General features: G+C 34.4%; 1 protein-coding gene across 4 annotated transcripts in view; it reads right to left on the bottom strand.

Annotated features, from left to right (window-relative positions):
• RALGAPA1 (Ral GTPase activating protein catalytic subunit alpha 1) overlaps positions 1–23,455 on the bottom strand; it is a 247,730-nt gene that overhangs the window by 78,430 nt on the left and 145,845 nt on the right. For all 4 annotated transcript variants that reach the window (XM_044918201.1, XM_044918202.1, XM_044918204.1 and 1 more), the window contains 4 exons: positions 21,771–21,905; positions 21,185–21,368; positions 12,368–13,232; positions 9,941–10,012 (listed from right to left, as the gene is read on the bottom strand). In XM_044918201.1, the coding sequence (XP_044774136.1) occupies positions 9,941–10,012; positions 12,368–13,232; positions 21,185–21,368; positions 21,771–21,905 (1,256 nt within the window). The remainder of the gene's footprint in view (positions 1–9,940; positions 10,013–12,367; positions 13,233–21,184; positions 21,369–21,770; positions 21,906–23,455) is intronic.

Genomic DNA, 23,455 nt, shown 5'->3' with positions numbered 1-23,455 from the left:
AAAGACAAAAACATTCAATTCTAGAAGAAAAAGAATATAAAGCTTATAAATAAGAAATAATAGACAAAAATTAATGAGTTAGAAAACAGAATATAATAAACTAAAAACTGTTTCTTTGAAAAGATTAAGTAGATTATTTGCATCAAGAAAAAAAGCCCACTGTAATGGTGATGCATAATTAATTATAACTTTAGTTTAAAAGTTAGAAAATGTTTTTAAAATAACCATAAACGTAACAATTTATTATTGTAGTAACACCAATAACCTAAAATGTGAGGAAGAAGTAAAAATATAAAGTTTCTATATGCTATCTATCAAGTTGTAATCAGCTTAAAATAAGATGTTATAAATATAACATATTTTATATAAGCCTTGTGGTAACCACAAAGGAAAAAACTTGTAGCAGATAAACAAAAGACTATGACAAAGGACTCAAACATACTACTACAAAAAGTCTTTAAATCACAAACGAAGACATGGCATTAGTAAGTTTTTACCTCTCAACAATTACTTTAAATATAAATAGATTAAATTCTTCAATCAAAAGACACAGAATGGCTGAATGGACAAAAAAAATGAGATCCAAATGATATGCTGCTTACAGGAGACTCATTTTAGCTTTAAGGGTGAACACAGAATGAGAACTGAAGGGACAGGAAATAATATTTTAAGCAAATGATAAACAAGAGAAAGCAAAGGTAGCTATATTTCTATCAGACAAAATAGGCTGTGAGTTAAAAATGGTTAAAAAAAAAAAGTTACTATCATAAAGAAAAGGAGTCAATCCATCAAGAAGATATAACAATTATAAATATTTATGCACCCAACATTGGCGCACCTAAATATATAAACCAAGTACTTAAAGAAAAGGGAAATACACAGCAATACAATAACAGTTGGGGACATTAATACCCCACTCTCAACAATGGACAGATCCTCCAGATAGGAAATCAAATAAGAAAGTGAATTTGAACAATACTATAGACCAAATGGACTTAACAGACATATACGGAACATTCTGTCCAATAGCAGCAAATACACATTCTTCTCAAGTGCACATGGAACATTTTCTATGATAGATCATGTGCTAAAACACACAAGTCTCAACAAATTCAAGAAGACAGAAATTAGTATCACGTATCTTTTCCAACTACAAAGGAATTAAACTAGAAATCAATAAACAGGAGGAAAGCTGGAAAATTCACAAATACAGGGAAACTAAATGACACACACCTGAACAACCAATGCATCAAAGAAGGAATCAACAGGGAAATTAAAAATATCTTGAGACAAAAAGAAAAGGAAATACAATAAACCATAACTTACGGAATGTAGCAAAAGCAGTTCCAAGAGGGGAGCTTAGAGTGATAAATACATACATCAAGAAAGAAAGAACTATCTCAAATAAACAACCTAACTTTATACCTAAAGGAACTAGAAAAAGAAGAATAAACTAAGCCCAAAGGTAACAGAAGAAAGGAAATAATAAAAATTAGAGCATAAATAAATGAAATAAAGAATAGGAAAATAGAAAAGATGAACAAAACCAAGAGCTGGTTCTTTGAAAACATAAACAAGATTAATAAACCTTTTGCTAGACTAACCACAACAAAAAGGACCCAAATAAATATTACTATAAATGAAAAGGAGATGTTACAACTGATACCACAGAAATGCAAATGATCATAAGAGACTATGATGAACAACTATTTACCAAACAAGTGGACAACCTAAAAGAAATGCATAAATTCCTAGAAATGTACAACCCACCAAGACTTAATTATGAGAACCAGAAAATCTAAACAGACCAGTAACATGTAAGCAGATGGAAGCAGTAATCAAAAACTTCCCAACAAAGAAAGGCCCGGTACCAGATGGCTTCACTGTGAATTCTACCCAACACTTAAAGAATTAATACTAACTCTTCTCAAACTCTTCCAGAAAAGTGAAAAGGTGGGAATACTTCCAAACTCATTTTACCAGGAGAGCATTACCTTGATACCAAAGCTAGGTAAGAATACTACAAGAAAAGAAAATTAGAGGCCAACATCTCTGATGAATATAGATGTAAAAATTTTCAACAAAATACTAGCAAATAGAATTCAATAGCACATTAAAGAATCATACAACATGATAAAGTGAGATTTATCCTCTGGATGCAAAGATGGTTCAACATGCAAACCAATAGATGTTATACATCACCTCAATGGAATAAAAGATAAAAATCATACAATCATCTCAACAGATGCAGCAAAACAATTTGACAAAATTCAATACTCATTCTTGATAAACAGTCTCAACAAACTGGGTATAGAAGGAATGTACCTCAAAATAATTAAGGCCATATCTGATAAGCCCACAACTAACATTCTCTGTGGTGAAAAGCTGAAAGACTTCTTTTTTCTAAGATCAGGAACAAAATCAGAGTGCCCAACCTCATCACTCCTATTCAACACAGTATTGGAAGTCATAGCCAGAGCAATCAAGCAATAAAAAGAAATAGAAAGCATCTGAACTGGGGAGAAAGTAGTATGATTATCTCTTTTTGCACATGACATAATCTTAAACAAAGAAAGTACAAAAGATTCCACCAAAAAACTGCTAGAACTAGTAAAGAAATTCAGTAAAGTTGCAGGATATAAAATCAATACACAAAATCAGTCATTTTTCTATACACTAACAATGAATTATTTGAAAAAGAAATAAAGAAAACAATCTCATTTATAATAGCATCCCAAAAAATTGCTCAGGAATAAATTTAGCCAAGATGAAAGATCTTCACAATGAAAACTATGAGACATTGATGAAAGATATTGAAGAACACACAAATGAAGAGAAAGATAGCCTGTGGTTCATGGATTAATATTAAAATGTTCACACTATCTAAAGTAATCCATTCATTCACTGCAATCCCTATCAAAATTCCAATGGCATCTTTTTTTTTTTTTTTTACAGAAATAGAAAAGCTATACTAAAATTCATATGGAACCATAAAAGACACCAAATAGCCAAAGCAATCCTAAAACAGAATAACAAAGCTGGAGGCATCACATTTACTGATTTCAAACTATATTACAAAGCTACAGTTATCAAAACCATACTGGAATAAGGACAGACACAAAGATCAATTGAACAGAACTGTGAACCCAGAAATAAACCCGTGCACGAATAGTCAACTAGTATTTGAAAAGGGAGCCAAGAATATCAATGGAGGAAAGATGGTCTCTTCACTACACTAGATATTCATATGCAAAAGAATGAAACTGGACCCCTACCTTATGCCACTCACAAAAATTAACATGAAATGGATTAAAGACTTAATATTGTAAAACTCCTAGAAGAAAAATAGAGGATAAGCTCTTCGACACTGGTCCCGGCAATGCTTTTTCAGATATGAAAGCACAAGCAACAAAACCAAAACAAGTGGGACTATATCAAACTAAAAAGCTTCTGCATGGCAAAACAATGATAAACAAAATGAAAAGGCAACCTATGAAGTGGAAGAAAATACTCGCAAACTATATATATTTATCTGATAATGGGTTAGTATCCAAAATATTAAGGAACTCATACAACTCAACAGCAATAAAACAAATAATCCAATTAAAATGGACGAAAAGAAAAAAGAAAAGAGGACCTAAAAAAAAAAAAATGGGCAAGGACCCAAAGAGCCATTTTTCCAAAGAGGATATTCAAATGACCAGCACATACATGAAAAGGTGCCCAGCATCACTAATCACTGGGGAAATGAAAATCAAAACCACAATGAAATATCACCTCACACTTGCTAGAATGGCTATTATCAAAAAGACAAGAGATAACAAGTGTTGGTGAGGATATACAGAAAAGACAACCCTTGTTGTAAACTGTTGGTGGGAATGTAAATTGATGCAGCCTTTAGGGGAAACAGTATAGAGGTTCCTCAAAAAATTGAAAACAGAACTACTACATGATCCAGCAATCCCACTTCTGGATATATATCCAAAAAACCCCCAAAATTACTACCTTGAAGAGATATCTGCATCCCCATGTTCACTGCAGCATTGTTTACAATAGCCAAGGTATAAAAACAACCTGTGTTCATCAATAGATGAATGGATCAAGAAAATGTGGTATACATGTACAGTTGACCCTTGAACAAGAGGGGTCTGAACTGCATGGGTCTATTTATAAACAAATTTTTTTTCAGTAAATACAGTACAGTACTGTAAATGTATTTTCTCTTATGATTTTCTCAGTAACATTTTTCTATAGCTTACTTTAAGAATACAATATATACCACATATAAAATATATGTTAATTGACTTTATATTATCAGTAAGGACTCCAGTCAAGAGTAGGCTATTGGTAGTTAAGTTTTTAGGAAGTCAAAGTTATATGCAGATATTGAACTGCATGGGGATGGGGTGAGGTTGGTGCTCTTAATTCCTGTGTTCTTCAAGGGCCAACTATACGATGAAATTCAGCCATAACAAAAGGAGGAAATCCTGCCATTTGTGACAACTTGGATGAAACCTGAAGGCATTATGCTAAGTGAAATAAGTCAGACAGAGACAGACAAATATTGTATGTTCTTACTTATATGTGGAATCTGAAAAAAATGAACTCACAGAAGCAGAGAACAGACGGGTTTCAGGGGTGGGGGATAGGGAAATGGGCAAAATGGGTGAAGGTGGTCAAAGGGTATAAACTTCCAGCTGTGAGATGAGTAAGTTCTGGGGAAGTAAAGTACAGCATAGTAACTATAGTTAACAGTACTGTATTATGTATTTAAAGGTTGCTAAGAGAGTGGATTTTTAAAGTTCTCATCACACAAAAAATTATAACTATGTGAGGTGATGAATGTGTTAACTAACCTTATTGTAGAAATCATTTTACAATATATATATTTATAAATCATTATGTTTAAACCATAAACTATCACAATGTTGTATGTCAATGCTATCTCAATAAAGCTAGAGGGAAAAAATTTTGAAGGGATGATATGGGAACACATAAATTAATTTTTTAAAAAGAGCAAAAAAAAAAAATCCCACAAAACTAAAATGAGAAAAGGAATATAGCGGAATTATTATATGTGTATATGTACTAATCTGTATTAGTATGCATTGAAAACCTCAATGAAAAGGAGTTTTGTAAAAAACCAAAAAACACTGAAGTTGACCCAAGAGCTAAAAGAAAACCCAGAGGCTAATAATGATGAAACAAACTGAAAGAATTAGAAATTTTACTAGTTATTCCAAATTTTCAAACAACAGATAATATTCGTTTCATGAAGCTGGCTATAATCTTAACTTTAAACATAGTAAGAACAGATAAAAAATTAAATAAATATAGAATATGCTTAGAAATGGGCTATACCCTAATTCAAAATTAAAGTCTAGTAAATTGAACACAACAGGAAGTCAAATGACCCAGTAGGTTATTCCAAGAATTATTTAATATTAGCAATCTAGTGATACTACATATAATATACCTCAGTTAAGAAAGCAAAACTATATGAAAATTTGAATAGATGCTGAAAAAGATTCCAATAACAAGATGTCCACTCTTACAACAGGTATTTAACACTGTAGTGCAAGTTCTAGTCAATGCAATAAAATATAAGCAAAAATAGGCATAACTTTTAGAAAAGAGATTATTTGTAAGATAATTACATACCTAAACAGATCTGAATAGACAACTATAAAATGTTTAAAATAAATAAAAGAATTCACTAAAGTATTTGGATAGCAAAATATAATGGGAAAAAAATTCTATTTAGAATAGCATAACAACAATAAAATAACCCTAAAAGTAATGTCTGGGTCTCAGAATAAATGAAAAACACACCATGAATATGAATGGGAAGAATGATGATAGCAAATGTACTTATTCTCTGCATATGAAAGTTTTATTGTAAATCAAAACCAAAATATCAATGGGATTTTTTTCCTGGAAAACAGGAGCGTAATTCTAACACGTATCCAGAAGAAAAGACAGGTGATAATATCAAAGAAAAGAAGAATATGTATGAATAGGGTGAGGAAGAAGACTGGGTCTATCAGATATTAAATTACAAAGCTATAATAATCACTAACATCTGCATAAAACTGATAGACAACTCAACAGAAATGAACAGATAGCTCTGAAATAAACCGGTTAATATTTGATAAAGGAAACATCAAATCAATGAGAAAGTTATGGATTATTCAACAAATTGTGGAAATAGACTACTCTCCAATATTCAAGCTAGTTCCATTTCTTATTCCATAAACTAAAATGTATTCCAGAAGAAATAAAGAATTAAATGTAAAATAATTACCATTCCTACCAAGTAATTATGGATCTAGAAGGAAATACAGTAGAACATTTAATTGATTTCAAGATAGAATTCTCTAAGCACAATAAGCAACTGAAAAAAATCCAAAGAAAACAGACTGAGAAATAAAATTACATAAAAATGAAAAACCTGTATGCTAAACAATATGAAGTTATTGAAAACCGAAAGCCAAACAACTAACTGGGAAAACTCCCACAATAAGTACAAAAGTTAATCCTTACATACACACATATGTAGAAGAGCTCCTGCAATTAAGAAAAATTTCCTTTTAAATAGAAAAAGGACATTAAGAGGGAATTTGAAAAAAGATTAAAATTTCTTATAAATACATGAAAGATACTAACTTCACTAGTAGTAAAGAACAATAAATTAAAGAGATACCATGATCTGCCTCCCAAGCTAGGAAAGATTTAGAAAATATGACCAATACCTTGTGTTGGCCAGATTGAAGTTATATTAGTGTTCTTACATAATGTTGGTACTAATTAGAAATTAGTACTTAGTGAAAAGTAATTCTGTAGTATGTATGGCCTGAAATTAGTTCTTATGCTTTGATGTAATAATTCCATTTCTAGGAACCTATCCTAGGGCAAGATATTAAAAACAATGTCAATGTCCAATAATCATAGAACTTGGCACCATAAAAAATTATTTTTGAAAAATATCAAAATGCCTGAGGAAAATGCTCCCAACATGATAAAGTCCTTTTTAAAAGATAACTTACTGTATACATATTACTAGGATTCCAGTTTTTTAAAACAAAAAAATCATATGTATATCAAAAAAGACTGAAAATAAACAAATGTTCAGAATAGTGTTATAAATATATGGTTTATTTTTTTATTGTATATTTTCTATAATAACTAGAGAAACTAGACATTATTTTTAAAAGATTATTCTGAAAAAAGTAAAAACCACAAAAACCAAAGAAGTGAGTAAAGATATTTTCTCATAAAATTTGGTAGTAAAAGGCATGAAAGGGATAGACTATAGCTTGAAAGGATGGTAACTGAGGACAGTTTTGTTTTCTTTTGTTTAAAGAAACGTAACAACTGTGCTTATGGTAAAGGGGTAAGTAGAAATACAAGATAAAGATGTGGTCACTTTTTGAAGATCTTAGAGCAAGCAGAGAAGGTAGGAGGTAGAAGTATAGATAGAAAAAAAAAAAAAGGTTTTCCTGAAACTGAAGGTGAGCAAGAAAAGATGGCTCAATATAGCAATTTTACAGAGAAGTTACAAGGCGGAGTTGTTTGATATGGGAAAGGAATGAATAATCTTGTTTATTTTGCATTCCTATAGAATACTGCTGGCATGGTAGTTTGTTTCAAATGAATTCCCCAATTGTCAGAATCACTGGATTTAATTAGAGGTGTGACTAATGTGTGTTAAATATGAATGGGTGGAGGAAGAAAGGTTAGGAACTATTGTTCTACCAGACTATCTTTCACATAGAAGGTCAAACATTTGAATTGAATCCTCAGGGAGGTTAGAGTAGAGATGATCTTTTGACTATAATGAAGGGCTTGAAGAACAAAGAAGTGGTTTATAATAATTACTCTGAGGAACAAAGTAAGAAGTGAACAAGGGATAAGAAATTTGCCAAACAGTAGAGAAGGTATTGCTGAAGTAAAGGAGCATGAATCTACAGTAACTCTCTATATCACACTGGTTTGATCATTTTCTCTAGTAATATACTGCTGCCTAGGAGTAGAGAAAGTAGATGCGAAGAATGATTTGGATCAGGGGCGCCTGCATGGCTCAGTTGGTTAAGCAACAGACTCTTGGGTTTTGGCTCAGGTCATGATCTCAGGGTCCTGAGATCCAGCCCTGCATCAGGCTCCACGCTCAGTGGGAAGTCTGCTTAAGATTCTCTATCCCGGGGCGCCTGGGTGGCTCAGTCATTGAGGTCATGAGGGTCATGACCCTCAGTCATGACCTTCGGCTCAGGTCACGATCCCAGGGTTCTGGGATCGAGCCCCGCATCGGGCTCCCTGCCCGGTGGGAAGCCTGCTTCTCCCTCTCCCGCTCCCCCTGCTTGTGTTCCCTCTCTCGCTGTGTCTCTCTCTCTCTCTGTCAAATAAATAAAATAAAATCTTTAAAAAAAAAAAAAAAAAGATTCTCTATCCCTCTGCTCCTCCCCCCCAACTCACACGTGCATGTGCTCTCAATAAAATAAAATCTAAAAAAAAAAAAAGAATGGGGCGCCTGGGTGGCTCAGTTGGTTGAGCGACTGCCTTCGGCTCAGGTCACGATCCTGGAGTCCCGGGATCGAGTCCCGCATCGGGCTCCCTGCTCGGCGGGGAGTCTGCTTCTCCCTCTGACCCTCCTCCCTTTCATGCTCTCTGTATCTCATTCTCTCTGTCTCAAATAAATAAATAAAATCTTTAAAAAAAAAAAAAGAATGATTCTGATCAGAGATTTGATTATAGTCATATATATATATAGTCTCTCTCTCTATATATATTGTCTATATATATATATACTTAAGTGGAAGAATAGTTTTGAGGATGTCAGAAATGGCATTTTTATAGCTGACAATGTGTGAGTCTGCTGACAGGACCAATGAAATCAGAGTGGGTGGCAGACTGACTGTGGGAACAGAAAAAGCAAAAAACTGGAAACATAAAAGTACAAAACACCAACTGACTAAGATGTGAGAGAGTGAGAAATGGATATTAAGTAGGTTGTGGATTTGAGAGCTCAGAAATACAGGTATTCAAAGTATTGCTTTATTAATGTGTTTCTAGTTATACTGCCAAAAAACCCCATCCATAAATTTGATTTAGAGTCTAGACAAGAAAGTAACATATATACATGTCAACCTCACAGAAATTCCAGTTAAGTAATATTTTGCAGTTTCTAGTACTGGTTTCCCAGAAGTTTTGTTCATATAGTATACATCAAGAACCTAGATACCATCAAAATAATGATGTAACAAGATTTTACACATCAAAACCCAAATGTAAACAGGTACATATCCAAGACCTTAATGAGAAATCAGATTTATAGCAATATAATAACCTATATCCATGTTCTTTGCTCCATTAATATTTTTTGTATGTACTAGCTTGTATTTTTTTTTTTTAAGATTTTATTTATTTTTTTGACAGAGAGAGAGATAGCGAGAGCAGAAACACAAGTAGGGGGAGTGGGAGAGGGAGAAGCAGACTTCCCGTGGAGGAGGGAGCCCAACGCGGGGCTCGATCCCAGTACCCTGGGATCATGACCTGAGCCGAAGGCAGATGTTTAACGACTGAGCCACTCAGGCGTCCCATGTACTAGCTTGTATTCACCAGTCATTTCACTTGAGACCTCCAAGACTAATCAAAAGGGTATATTTGGAACGTCTAACTATGGGAAAACCAAAGGACATTTTTTAAGTTCAGTTAGATTTCTGCCATCAAAAGAATTCTGAAATGCATTAAAAAGGTATAAACTATTCAAAGATACCAAACATTTTAATGTAGTCCTGCATTTTTTTCAAAAAGTTTATTATTTAAAGGTATAAGTAAATCAAATGTTTCTGTTCAGAAAGTCAACAATACAGTATTATTCACACATAAATAGAAATAGCTGACAGTTGCTAGTTATAAATCTGAAGGTTCTCCAACAACTTACCACTGTCTTGAATCCAAGTTCCTAAGTTCTCTAAGTAGTTTCTCATTTTTCTTCAAGAGATGAAAGCTCCTCCTAAATAGAGAGATTTATAAACATTTTCATCACCTTTGCAGTGAATGACATGACAGTCCCGGAAATACTTTCCACTCTACTCATGCAACTTTTAAACACTTTTCTTGCCTTTTCATGCTTCTAACACAAAGGAGAACAGACCCTAAAAGAAATGTAAAGAATAAATGTCATTATTTCTACCGAGGCCCTCATAGATTTCTGTCAGTGGATCATTATCTATTGATCACTTCAATTTTTCCTTGCAGATGCTGTGAGCTTCTCAAACTCATATCCAGAAAAATGGATAAAAGTACTTGCAGGTTCCTTCTCAAGAGTTTCCTAAAAATATTTAAGAAAGTTGCTCCTAATGAGAAATAAAATATTCACAAAATCTAAATCATTATCAAGTAAGCATATGTAATCCAGATGGAATTTGCTTTCTTATGTTACCTTACAGGTATTTTTTACACTATGAAGCAATGTAGACATTTTACCAAATACATTCTTTATGTGCTAAATACATACAAATTATATTCATGAAATCAATGCTTGCTGTGGTAAATACAGCTTCCCACCTTTAATTTTTCTCAAGAGCCAATATATGAACCATCCTACAGCAAGAGAGAGTAGAATGCACTTACATGAGTGGCAATTACCTACACTTGGACATACCATAAGGCAAACTGTATTCCTGACATGTCTTCCCCATAAAGCAGAGAATACTGCCTTCTAATAAATGGAAGCGTTTAAATTAAGTAAGATTATAAACACTATTCAAGCAAGTAGAACTCCATTTCAGTGCTTCATCTGCATTTAAATTACTTTAAGATTTATTTGTCCAGTGATACCTGAATTCCCCTCCTACTACAAATTGAACAAAAACAATACATTAAATAATGTCGTGTCTTCCACATCCCTACAGCTTTTAGCATCATAGAAATTTAAAAAATAAATGTATAATGATGCTTTATACTAGTGTACAACTTGGTATTTTATGTACATTATCTAAATTCTCACCACTATGTGAGGTGCGAGTTATTTCTTCAACTTATAGCCTGAAGCTTAACAATTAAATGACTCTAACCTGGTTCTTCTGATTTAAATCTAATGCCTTTTCATTTAACTCTTACCCAACTTACATGAATACTTGGTGTTAACTGCAAGCTTTTTGCAACATGTGTAAGAAAACAAAATTTAAAAAAATGAAATACAGATTCTTTTCCTGATTTGATGATAAACCTTGAGTTAACTTCTCTGATACAAACAAGAAAAGATCATATTGTTATTTGTCAAAAAAACCCGTTAGGCTTATGTGACATAATAAGAAATATGTATTTGGGCTCTGCCCCAGTTCCTGACACAGAGCTCCTAAAACTCTTGTTATTTCCTGAGCAATGAAGGTGACAGGAACATCTTACAGAGTTCCTAAATCTCTTGCAATTTCCCTGGTAATAGGAGAATCTTCTGTTCTGATGAGGTGATGCTTGGTGGGCTCCTGGATAACTTTAGGATGGGGCTTGGTCATCCGAAGGCACAAACCATGATTAGAAGCTTGGAACTTTCAGCCACCCCTATGGGGAGGGGAGACTAGCTGGAGACTGAGTTAATAATTAATCACGCCTATGTGAAGAGGCCTCTATAACAATCCCTAAACCATGAGGTTCAAAGAGCTTCCTGGTTAGTCAACTCAAGTCAATGTGCTGGGTCGGTGGCAGACCCCAACTCCACAGGAACAGAAGCTCCTGCACTTGGGAACCTTCCAGACTTCATCCTATGTACTTCATTTGTCTGTTCATCTGTATCCTTTAACTACCTTTTATAATAAACTGCTGAACAGAAGTAAATGTTTTGTGAGCCATTATAGCTAATTATCAAACCTGAGGAGGTAGTTATCTGATTTATAGCTAGTTGGTCAGAAATATGGACTTTCAATTGTGTCTGAAGTGGGGGGGCAGTCTTGTGGGTCTGAGCCCTCAATCTGTTTGTGCTAACTCCAGTTAGTGCTGGACCTGCCTGGTGTGGAAAACCCACCTATTTGGTGTCAGAAGTGTCATAAGAAAAAAAAGTTTTTCCTATTAGCTTACGTGAAGGTTGGAAAAATAAGATATTTTTTCAATTATATGAGCTGTAATTTCAAAGTCAGAAAGTTCTACCAGTCATTATGAAACTGTTAATAGTTAATTTATTGAGTTATCTTTTTATTCCCTTGAATCCTGATACAACTCAGTCATCTCAAAAAAAAAAAAAAAATCTGTCCAAAAGCCAAAGAACTAATTGGTAGATAAAATTTAGTGAGGAAAAGAAGAGAAACTAAAATGCCTGATCAAAAGATGAATAAGACTAATGTTAAAAAAAAAAATTCTCTTTTATTCTTACCTTTTGTCCCAGGAATTCATTCCCAATATACTAAGAAGCAATCTGCAATAATAAAATGCTGACTGAGGCTTTTGAGGTGTTGGTTCATCTTGCTCCACAGCTTTCATGTTTAAGTCATTAAAGTGTTTCTCAACAAATTCTTTTTCCTCTGTATGCTGCTTAAGGATAGCATTAATAACATCATTTTCCTGTTTTTCAGAAATGCACACAGGTTGTGGAGCAGGAATATTAAGTGAGATTCCAGTTCTCTGTAAGCATTCAGGACTAGTTAGACCTAAATACTGCAAAAGCTCGTCAAGAACATCTTCTTCATCTCTTATGGTATCCCAAGTTGGTACAGTTTCTCTAAATCCTCTTTTAAACTGGAGGGAAATCCCATCATTTACTGTTATATCTTCTAAGCATTCATTAGATGTAGGAGGCTCTTCTGGCTTCTCTTGGCGAGACAATGAAAGTACGAGCGATGTAGCCTCTGACAAGCCACTCACAGGAGGTGGTCCATACAGAATGGCAGAATCCCATGAATATTTTCCGGAGAGATCACGTACTATGATTCTAACATTTGAATTGGCTGACGCAAGGCCAGCAGATAAACCTCCTCCGGGTATACTCTCTTCTGATCTGATCTGGATACAGGAGACTAAGGTTGTATTGTTCAACACAAAGAACTGGATATTTGGACTCTCAAAGAGTTCAGGAGAAAGTTCAGTACTTTCACTGTAATGATTGTCATGATTTTCACACACCTGACTTGTTAGCATAGCAGGACCACCACTCATTGGATAATGGCCCAAGTGATTTACCAGATGTGTAATAACAGTGCGGGCGGCTATCGAGATTAATCCTTGCTGCATTTGAGTTTTCACTAGAAATAAGAAATATAAGTGAGTGGGAATACTGCTGCTTCCTAGGAAGTCATGTTAACAATGAAATTATTAGACAACAAATGGAGATTTCTTCACATTATCAAAATCACATTAAAATATTAGAATAAATATGAATATTTCCAATTCAGATTCTGTACTACAGGAATGATGGCAAAGAAGAAAACTCTCTTTGATGAAGTTTTGTTAAATTTATGAAAAAGCCCTTTTTCAAAGTTTTGCTTATGGAGTCATAATTTAAACTTAAGCCTTTATATGTAAGTCATACTTTAAAAGAAGGATCCCAAGTATTATAAATCACCTGAAATCGCTTAGTATACACATTAGAAAGCCAATGAAATCCAAATGATAAGTTTCTTATGAGTAAATTCAGAGAGACAGCATGCCTTAAATGTCATTTAATTATGGCTTTTATCACAGATATAAAAGTTTCAGAGAAAAGTAATCCTTCACTAAACTTTAGGAGTCAGAATCAATTTAAATAGTAAGTTGGTATAGCCAGTATATGCCACAAAAACTTTACTTTAAGGGAAAGCAAATTTTATGGGACTGCTTATGTATTTTATTTTTATAAGATACTCTTCTGGGTCATTGTGACCTAGTCTGAGCAGTTAAGTTGTATGTAAGAAGCATATTTCCTTCCTTCCTTAAACACCTTAGGGATAACAAATAGATAAAGAGCATACCCATATGAGTAATTAAAAAAAAAAAAATCATACGAAAGAGTAAAAAAAGAAAGCTCAAAGAATATAGCACTCAGAGGCCTGAAATGTCAGGACCTCAAGGAAAAGGAAAAGGGAAAAAGAAGGCAGAAAACACAGAGAGAGAATAAAGGGAGGAAGGAAGAAGTGGAGATAGACAATAACTTGTCAAAGCCCACTAGCCAAAGACTGCCAGTGTGATCCTAAGTAGGGCTGATGTGGAAGTCAGTTCTGAAATAAGTGGCATCAGGAAGTGGAGACAGTTTGGTTACGATTATCTTGATACTTTTCATCCAGGAGGCAGGGGAAGAGCTGTCATTGGTAAGCAAGTACTCATCATTCATGTTAGGATGTTTAGTTGTGTGTTTGTATGTTTACTGTGTTCTTGTCTTACGTAATTATAGACATGATTACAGAATGACTGTGTCTCCATAATGTTCTACCATAGTCTTCGAGTGATCTGTCTGAGTATTGTTTATATTCTGAAAGGATTTTAATCATTTGGGAATACTATGGCCTACCTGCCATAATAAGTCTACATTTGATCTAAATCTAAATCTAGATTTGATCCTGATGACCAAAGCATTATCTACATGTAATAAATGCCTTAGTTTTAAGTGTACTTTGTGATGTATTTTGGTAACTGTACAGAACTGTGTAACCACCCAACATAATATATAGTAAAATTCCCACATAAAAAAGAATAAATTTTATTTTATGTAAATTATATCTCAGTAAACCCTACTTTAAAAGTTTATAAGGACAGGGGCGCCTGAGTAGCTCAGTCCGTTGAACGGCTGCTTTCAGCTTAGGTCATGATCCCAGGGTCCTGGGATCGAGCCCCGCATCGGGCTCCCTGCTTGGCGAGGAGCCTACTTCTCCTTCTCCCTCACTTGTGCTCTCTCGCTCTCTCTCAAATTAATAAATAAAGTCTTAAAAAAAAAGTTTATAAGGACATTAGCTTGTGCACTGCTCATATGATACTTAAAAAGAGGAAAGAGAAAAGAAAAGTGTTATATTTTCAAGGCCACAGCCCTCAAGGTTGGAACCAACACACTGGCTATAGGCAGAGATCAGCAAGAAACCAGCAGCTGTGCCATTAATAGCAAAAACATCTTCTTCCATTATTCCCAATCTAAAAAAGAACAGTTTTCTCTGGCCTTTGGTTGATTTTGAAATGTTAAGAGTATCAAAATTTTAATCTTCCATTATCAATCAAGTTTGTGACTATATACATATGTATATGAATATTTTTCAGTTTACTTAAAAAGTTCCAGTTACATTGAATTGTTCTTCAATTATAAATACGGCTAGTTCTGAAAATCAGCTATTCAACACTAGATAACACTAAATGATTAACCTTAATTCAATCCTACATTTTTAAGACCATATGCAAGCCAAGTAATAAGATATGTCACTGGATGATGAGTAACAGAGGGGTGGCTTGAATCTAGTGTCTGCTTTCCCTTCCCTCATTATAACAGAATTTAATGAACGTTCACGCTGTTAGGGGCCTTACACACAATCTAGCCAATACCTGTCATTTTGAACATGAGGACAAGTGGGTACACGAGTTAAGGGATTTATCTGCCATAGAAGAACAAGGCTGGTCTTTTGCTTCCCAGTTCAGTGTTATTTCCATCTTTACCACAACTCTAATTTTCATATTTTTCTCTTTTGTTAAAATGCCCCTTTCTTTTGGCAAATCACTGTGACATATGGAAATAATGAATTCAAAATTTGTTTTTTCTTTGTATAGTAACTTCAAAATAGTATTATTTAGTGTAAAGTACCATATAAAAGGGCCAGATCAATTGAAAAGCTCATTTAAATAAGACTAAATCACATTTTAAATGGTAATAAAAATCATAATTAAAGACATTAAAAATTTTTTTGATGTATGAAAAAAATTTTGTTCTTTCTTTTTCCTTCTTCTTTCCTTTTGAGTGATAAACTTAAATAGGTGACTTGTTCTAAGCAGTGAATCTTTTTTGCAGAGCATTTCTGAAGTGAAAGAATGTAATTTAATAGAAGCAGATCACAAAATAGAGACAAATTCCTGACACTGTTTCTGGCCTGAGCTGTGATCATGGACAAATCACATACAACACCTTAAACCCCCTTTTTCTCTAAAAATAATACAGATTTCTTATAAAGATGAATTGAAAACTCATATAAAAAATTGGATATAACAGAAGCAATATAAATCATTCAATTTTGAGAGCATTATAAGTAACACAGGTTTTATGAGTTCCTTTTTCAAACTTACTTATAAATAAAACTGCAAAAACAAGCCCCACTCTTTACCTACAACAAACCTCTAAGCCCAGGTACCTACCTGTCCATCCTATACGTCCTCTTCTCAAAGGAAGAGGTAGTGGGAATGAAGTTCAAATGAGCTTGTTCACAAATCTGTCATAATTACTAACACTGAGAGTACTTAAAAAATATATTCAGATTTTAAATGTAGGTAACAGCATTTTCTTTCCTAAGCTGCTTCTCTTCAGGATATATATAAATATGAAAGGATAAAAATATGTCAACTTGTTAACTGGGCAATTTTATTTAGATTTTTTTTTTAGTTATAAACTATGGAACGTATGTATCTCTCTTCTACATATCTATTTAGATATAAAGAAAATACATGAAATTCTCTAAATATTGAAAATGAAATTCTAAATAAATAGCTTTATGAGAAAATGCAACATGAAGATATCGATGCTTCTAAGGCTTTGTGTAACTGGCATTCATTTAAATAAGTCTATTCAGGGTTGTCTTTTCAGACTGTCAGATTAAACAAACCCTACAGCATTTGCAGCAAACCCATAATTACAGATTATTATGGCATACAAAAGCAGCAAGACATAAAAAGCTGCAGCAATTCATTGCACTGTAATAGAACATGCAGAGGAAGTTAATTTTGGCAAATGCTTTAAATATTAGCTTTGCATAATATGTATAGGTGAAACTATAATTAGGACAGAATGAATCCTTTGGAGCCTCCTTTCACTCTGACCCTGCAAATGATGACTTTTTGCTAATAAGACTACTGCCATTTGACAAAAAGCCAACTTTACTACCTTGCTTTATTATTTAGTGAATTTAATAATTACAGCCACTCCTGCCAATAGTTCTCAAATCAGACTTGTTCAATCCAATACTGAGCTTATTATGGACACTCTATGTTTAGAAATCTTTGGCCAAAAAAGTACTTGAAGATGATGAAGCATGCCTTAGACAAGGGCACAGTGATTAGTCACTTTGCCACGTTAAAAAAACACAACAACACAGCATGTAGTCACTACAGACCACAGAATCACCTCCTGTTGGCCTACAGCTGTTCCTAAAAGGCTCTGCATTTGTCTGGTCTTTTTTATCTTTAAGAAATTCCAAAGGGTACAACTTAATACACTTAGAGAATAATACTCCAAAGAGTATTTGGTATCAATATAAAGTTCATCTATTTAAATCTTTACTTTTGTATCTTCTCCAGTGACTATTAATGGTATAGATTTTGTCTGAAATACATTAAAACCTCTCTTTACATAAGTAAACTATTTATTTCACTGTTTAACAAGTGCGCTATAATACCCTGAATCAAACTTTATCATTTTACCCTAAAAAAACAACTAATCTTTTCATAAAACTTTGTTTTCAAGTAAAATAAACACTCCTTTTTACTATACTAAATCTAAAGAAATAATATGTAAAGTTGCCTATATATCAGTTATGGTCTAAATTATTTTTCTATACTATACTTTCCAGTGTGTCTCTACTATATCTGAGCTAAAATTTGTATCTTACATTCTTATTTCACTTGTATATAGCTGACCCTTGAACAATATGGGGGTTAGGGTGCCAACTGCCCCCCATGCAGCTGAAAGTCCATGTTTTTGACTTCCCAAAACCTTAACTCCCAATAGCTTACTGTTGACAGGAAGCCTTACCAATGACATAGCAGGTGACTAACACGTATTTGGATTGTTATATGTATTATATACTGGATTCTTACAATGAAGTAAGCTAGAGAAAAGAAAATAATAAGAGAAAATACATTTATAGTAAAAAAACAAACAAAAAAACCCAAAACCCATGTGTAAGTGGACCTGCGCAGTTCAAGCCTGTGTTGGTCAGGTCAACTGTATCTGTGTTTTGGACAAACTATTAGCAACTTGTGGTCAACCCCAAACCCTAGCCCTATTTCTTTGATGTGTAACTTCCGATCTTCACTTGCATTCTACATCACCAATCCATTATCATGGCCACATCTTAGATGTCTTAATCATTTATAACTATTCCACCTTTAAAAACCAAACTCCTCCTTAACAGCTTACTCTCTGACCACAATCAACTAATCTAGTGATTTTCCCATTCTGTTTTGTAGAGCCCTTGGAGAATGCTTTTGGAGATGGGCAGAAGAGAAGTCAGTAGGATCCCAGGCCTCCACCCTGCTGCAGCTCTACTTCTAGAAGTTTTACAAATTGGGCTTCCTTGTGAAATTTATTTTATGTAAAACTCCTTGTGAAGGGGTTCTACTGCTTAAAAACTCATTTTAAAAACTACTGTCTGTAAGACTGTTGAATCACAGACCTGTACCTCTGAAACAAATAATGCATTATATGTTCAAAAAAAAAAGAAGATAGTAGGAAGGGAAAAATGAAGGGGGGGAAATCGGAGGGGGAGATGAACCATGAGAGACTATGGACTCTGTGAAACAAACTGAGGGTTCTAGAGGGGAAGGGGGGGTGGGGGGATGGGTTAGCCTGGTGATGGGTATTAAAGAGGGCATGTACTGAATGGAGCACTGGGTGTTATATGGCAACAGTGAATCATGGAACACTACATCAAAAACTAATGATGTAATGTATGGTGATTAACATAATAAAAACAAACAAACAACTGCTGTCTTAACATACTGATGCTCTCCGTGACTGTAAACCTCAGCTGCATATTAATCACCTGCAAAGCTTTAAAAAATCCTAGCTATCCCAAATTAAGATATCAAAATCTCTATGGATGGGAACAGAGCAGCAGTAATTTAATATGCAACTAAGGCTGAGAATCACTGTTCTCTTTTTTTTTTTTTTTTTGAGGGAGAGAGAGTGTGTGAGAGATGGAGAGAGAGCACAGAGGGAGAGGGAGAAGCAGGCTCCCCACTGAGCAGGGAGCCTGTTGCGGGGCTCGATCCCAGGACCCTGAGATCATGACCTGAGCTGAAGGCAGCCACTTAACTGACTGAGCCACCCAGGTACCCCTTGAGAATCACTGTTCTAACTTCTTATTACCAATATCTACTTTATGATTCACTGGATCATTCCATTTTCCTCTAACTTATTAGACATTTCTAAGCATCAGTTTAATCCTCACTAAGCCTAAATTCCATGGCTAAATCATATACTAATACTCTGAAAGTCATAGCTCCCATGTTTTTCCACCACATCCACCTTACTGAATGCTGACTAGTACAACCAAAACTTTGTAGTTTCCATTTTCTGTTGGACTCTCAATAACTTCTGCCAATTCCCTTAATTTACTTCCATTTTCTTCTTCTTTCTGGGTCAGGATAAGGGCTAATATTAGCACCTATACTTTCTAGCTCACTCTTCAGGAACTTCGCCATACTAATGATCCCCTTCTCATCTTCCTTCTCAGCTTATAATTAAAAGTTCAATTCTCTTCATTCTTAGAACTCCCTTACCCTTGAATTATCCTTTAGCTCACCACTGTCTTACCACTTTTCTTTTTTACACAGTCAAGCTTCTATAAAGAGTACTTTTGATAAATGGTTCTATTTCTTTAACTACTCCTTGCTCCTCAACCGACAGCCATCCACTTCTCCCTCCTACTTCTCTGTTGAAATTAAAGCAGACATATTTTTCAGCCTTTCTATATTTGACCTATCACTTAATACCAGTGCCCAGTCTTTTAAATACCTTTTTCATGTTTTTATTTCTGAGAAATTACTCTCTCCCAGTTTTCCTTCCTTTCCAACTTTTCTCAGAACACACACAAACACAAGCATGCACGCATATGTGCACACACACACACAAATAAATATTCCTAACAATGACCTCTCTGCTATATTCGACATCTGCATATACAACAAACTGCCTGCTAGTGGTCTTCATATGTATAATCAACAGGCACCCCAAACTAAACCATTTCCAACACTGCCCTCCTCATTCTCCCTCTCAAACCTCTAACCTTTCTCATATTCTTGGTCTACTTTGGGGGAAATCTAACCAATTTAAGCCTTAAGCAACTCTTGTTTGGCCTACTGCAATAGCCTCATCATTGGTCTCTCTGCTCCTGGGTTAATCTCCCTAAAACCAATCTAACATACCAAAGATCAGCAAACTCTTTTTTGTAAGGGGCCAGATAGTAAAAATTTTCAGTTTTATGGACCACATGATCTCCTCCGTAACTGTACAACACTACTGTTGTTGCACAAAAGCAGCCATCATGATATGAAAATGAACAGTACGGATGTAAATAAAACTTTATTTACAGAACAGGTGGAAGACATGGGCCATAATCTTCTAAGTCCTATAAAATACTGCTTTCAAACTGCTCTTAATACTAAGTTTATCATGTATATAACCTTCTTAAAAACCCTTCAATAACTGCTAGGTTCCTCTGGACTACCTCCATAATTCTTAAATGTAGTTTTACTTCTACACTCATATTTATTTATTTACATCTTTCCCTTATATGAGAAAGTAAACTCTCTGAATGTAGAAACAATGTGGCTTAAAAAAAATGTTACTGAGTTCACTACCTATCAAGAACTATGCAAAGGGTTTTACACATCCTATCTTATTCAGTACTCAAAACAACCATGAGGGAATAAATATTATTATCCCCATTTTACAAATAAGGAAACAGAGCCACTCAGCTAGTAAATGAGAGTTAAAATTCAGTACCACTTCTGTTAGGCTCCAAAGCTAAATCTGTTATTCCATTATATAAATTATGTGATGTATAAAATATCAAAAAGAACTTATGAGAATAACTTAACTAGAAGTATAAATGGAATGTCATCACATATAATCTTAGTAACTATGTTTCTGAAGTTATTTCTTAAAATAAAAACGAACTTTGGTGTAATATACATGATGAGGTAAACAACTACAAAGTAAGATATATCATCTCCATTATTTCTACCTATGCCCTCAAATCATATTTTGAGAGAACCCAAGAAATAATATGGTCCTGAAGTGAATTCATTTTACCTTCTGTCACTGGCTGAAGCTTAGAAGATCGTTCTGAATCTGGAGAGTGCAGAGGTTCAGGCTCTTTCAGACTTTCCAAATGCATAAAAGGATCATAATCTACAGATGCCAAATCAGAGAGGCTCATTGGAAAATACCTTGGATTGCTAAAACACTGAGCTCCATAAACACACCCATGTAATACCTGGAAATATGAGGGAAAAACATAGTTTTCCTTTTCAGTGAAGATAAATAAAAGGGAAAAAATGTCAACTGGTAATATAAGAGCTTGACAAAATTTTTAAGCATTTTAAAACTTAGTTCTTCAATCAAGGTAAATTTAATACTTATTAAAAAGAAGAATGAATAAAATTTAACTAATGATTCTCACATTCAACAAAGATTTGACTCCTTTCACAAATCTGCAGTGAAAACAACTATGTCTTGTAGGAAGAAGTTTTAATTATCCTTAGGTCCTGTAAGATAAATCTACATTCTTAGAAAATACATAGCTCTAAAAAATAAGAATGTAATACTAAGAAATGTGATTTCTTTCAGTTTTAAAAACTGTTGGTTACCAAATAAACAATAAAGCAAACAAGTTGACCTTATAAATGCAATTGAGGACAGATTTTTCTATTTTATCATTTTCTGCTCCTGTAGCATGGACTGGTTGGAGCAGTGTCTTTAGAGGTAAGGCCATGATCCAGTCCAGAAGGCACAGAAGTAAGGACACCACCAACTGTAACAACAACAAAAGATAATTATTATTGTAAACTCATAAAATAAGACCTTAATATTATTAACAGAAATTCACCAACTTATTTTTTGTCTTCCAAAATTTATTTCAGGAACTATCAATCCTAATTCTACCATGGATATTTACTTAGATCTAACTGATTCTAAAATATTGTATGAGTATTATTGTGGGTTTCTTCCTTATATTTTAGAGGCAGCACAATGAAACCTTAAACATAATAAAAACAGGACTGCCAAAATTACTTTAAAATTACTATAAAAACACTGAGCTTAGGGACGCCTAGGTGGCTCAGCTGGTTAAGCGTCTGCCTTTGGCTCAGTCATGATCCCAGGGTCTTGGGATCAAGCCCCGCGTTGGGCTCCCTGCTCAGCGGAGAGCCTGTTTCTCCCTCTCCCTTTGCCCCTCCCCCTGCTTGCACGCTCTCTCTCTCTCTCTGTCAAATAAATAAATAAAACCTTTAAAAACAAACAAACACTGAGCTAAAATGAGGACATCAATTAGTCGTCTATTTAAAACTGTTCAAGGAATGCAACACAAATGAAAGGTTTGAGTTTATATATTACAATCACTTCTACATTCCTTTTAAAGAACAAAAAGAACCAATAAAACATCACAAAACCAATATCGTCAGTGTAACCAGAAAATAGAACATCTAAACTTCAAATTATCTGTAGGTAGAAAGTACAAAGCAAATCCCAGCAAGCTTTTCCCCACTCCCCCATTACAAACTTCCATGAAGAGCAAGGGCAGTTTGGGAAAAACTGTAAAAGAGAGAAAAGAACTAGGTACAAACCTAAAAATCAAGCCAGAAAGAAAAAGTCACCCTAAGTGTGAGAATACTGAAAAAGTGTACTGGTAGATAGATACTGAGTGGTTAAAAAGGACTTAAAAGTATACACACAGGAAAGGTAATATTTGGGGGGAGAAGAATTTTAAGAGGGAATAGGGAGACATCCTGTGGAAATCATGTAGTAAAAAGAAAAAGCAAAAGAGAAATTTAAGACCTAAATTTTAAAACTGTGGACGTGCGGCACCTGGGTGGCTCAGATGGTTAAGCGTCTGCCTTCAGCTCAGGTCATGATATCTAGGTCCTGGGATCGAGCGCTGTAGCAGGCTCCCTGCTTTGTGGGAAGTCTGCTTCTCCCTCTCCCTTTGCCTCTCCCCTGCTTGTGCTCTCTCTCTGTCTCTCTCAAATGAATAAATAAAATCTTTAAAAAAAAAAAACTTAAAAAAATTGTGGACCTACAACTTCTCCTTAAAAAGCATCATCCAATAAATTGATGGTCCTTTAATTCCTCTCCTTAAAAAGACAATAAACACACTATACTTTGTTGAACTACCAGAAGAGGGAGCTCTTGAAGTAGGAATCTTGTAAACCATCCCAAGCCACCAATCTTGGCCACAAAAATGAAGCAGTCTTCATCTATATAAAATTATTATAAAAAGAAAACAAAAAATGAGAATCTAAGCAATTTAGCTGATGAAACCCCCACACAAAAAACACAATTATGAAGCAGAAGAAAACTACAACA

This window comes from Neomonachus schauinslandi, chromosome 9, assembly GCF_002201575.2.
Source record: "Neomonachus schauinslandi chromosome 9, ASM220157v2, whole genome shotgun sequence".
NCBI classification, from domain to species: Eukaryota; Metazoa; Chordata; class Mammalia; order Carnivora; family Phocidae; genus Neomonachus; species Neomonachus schauinslandi.
Note: the sequence above shows the minus strand (reverse complement) of the source record. Positions and strands in the feature narration are given on the sequence as shown.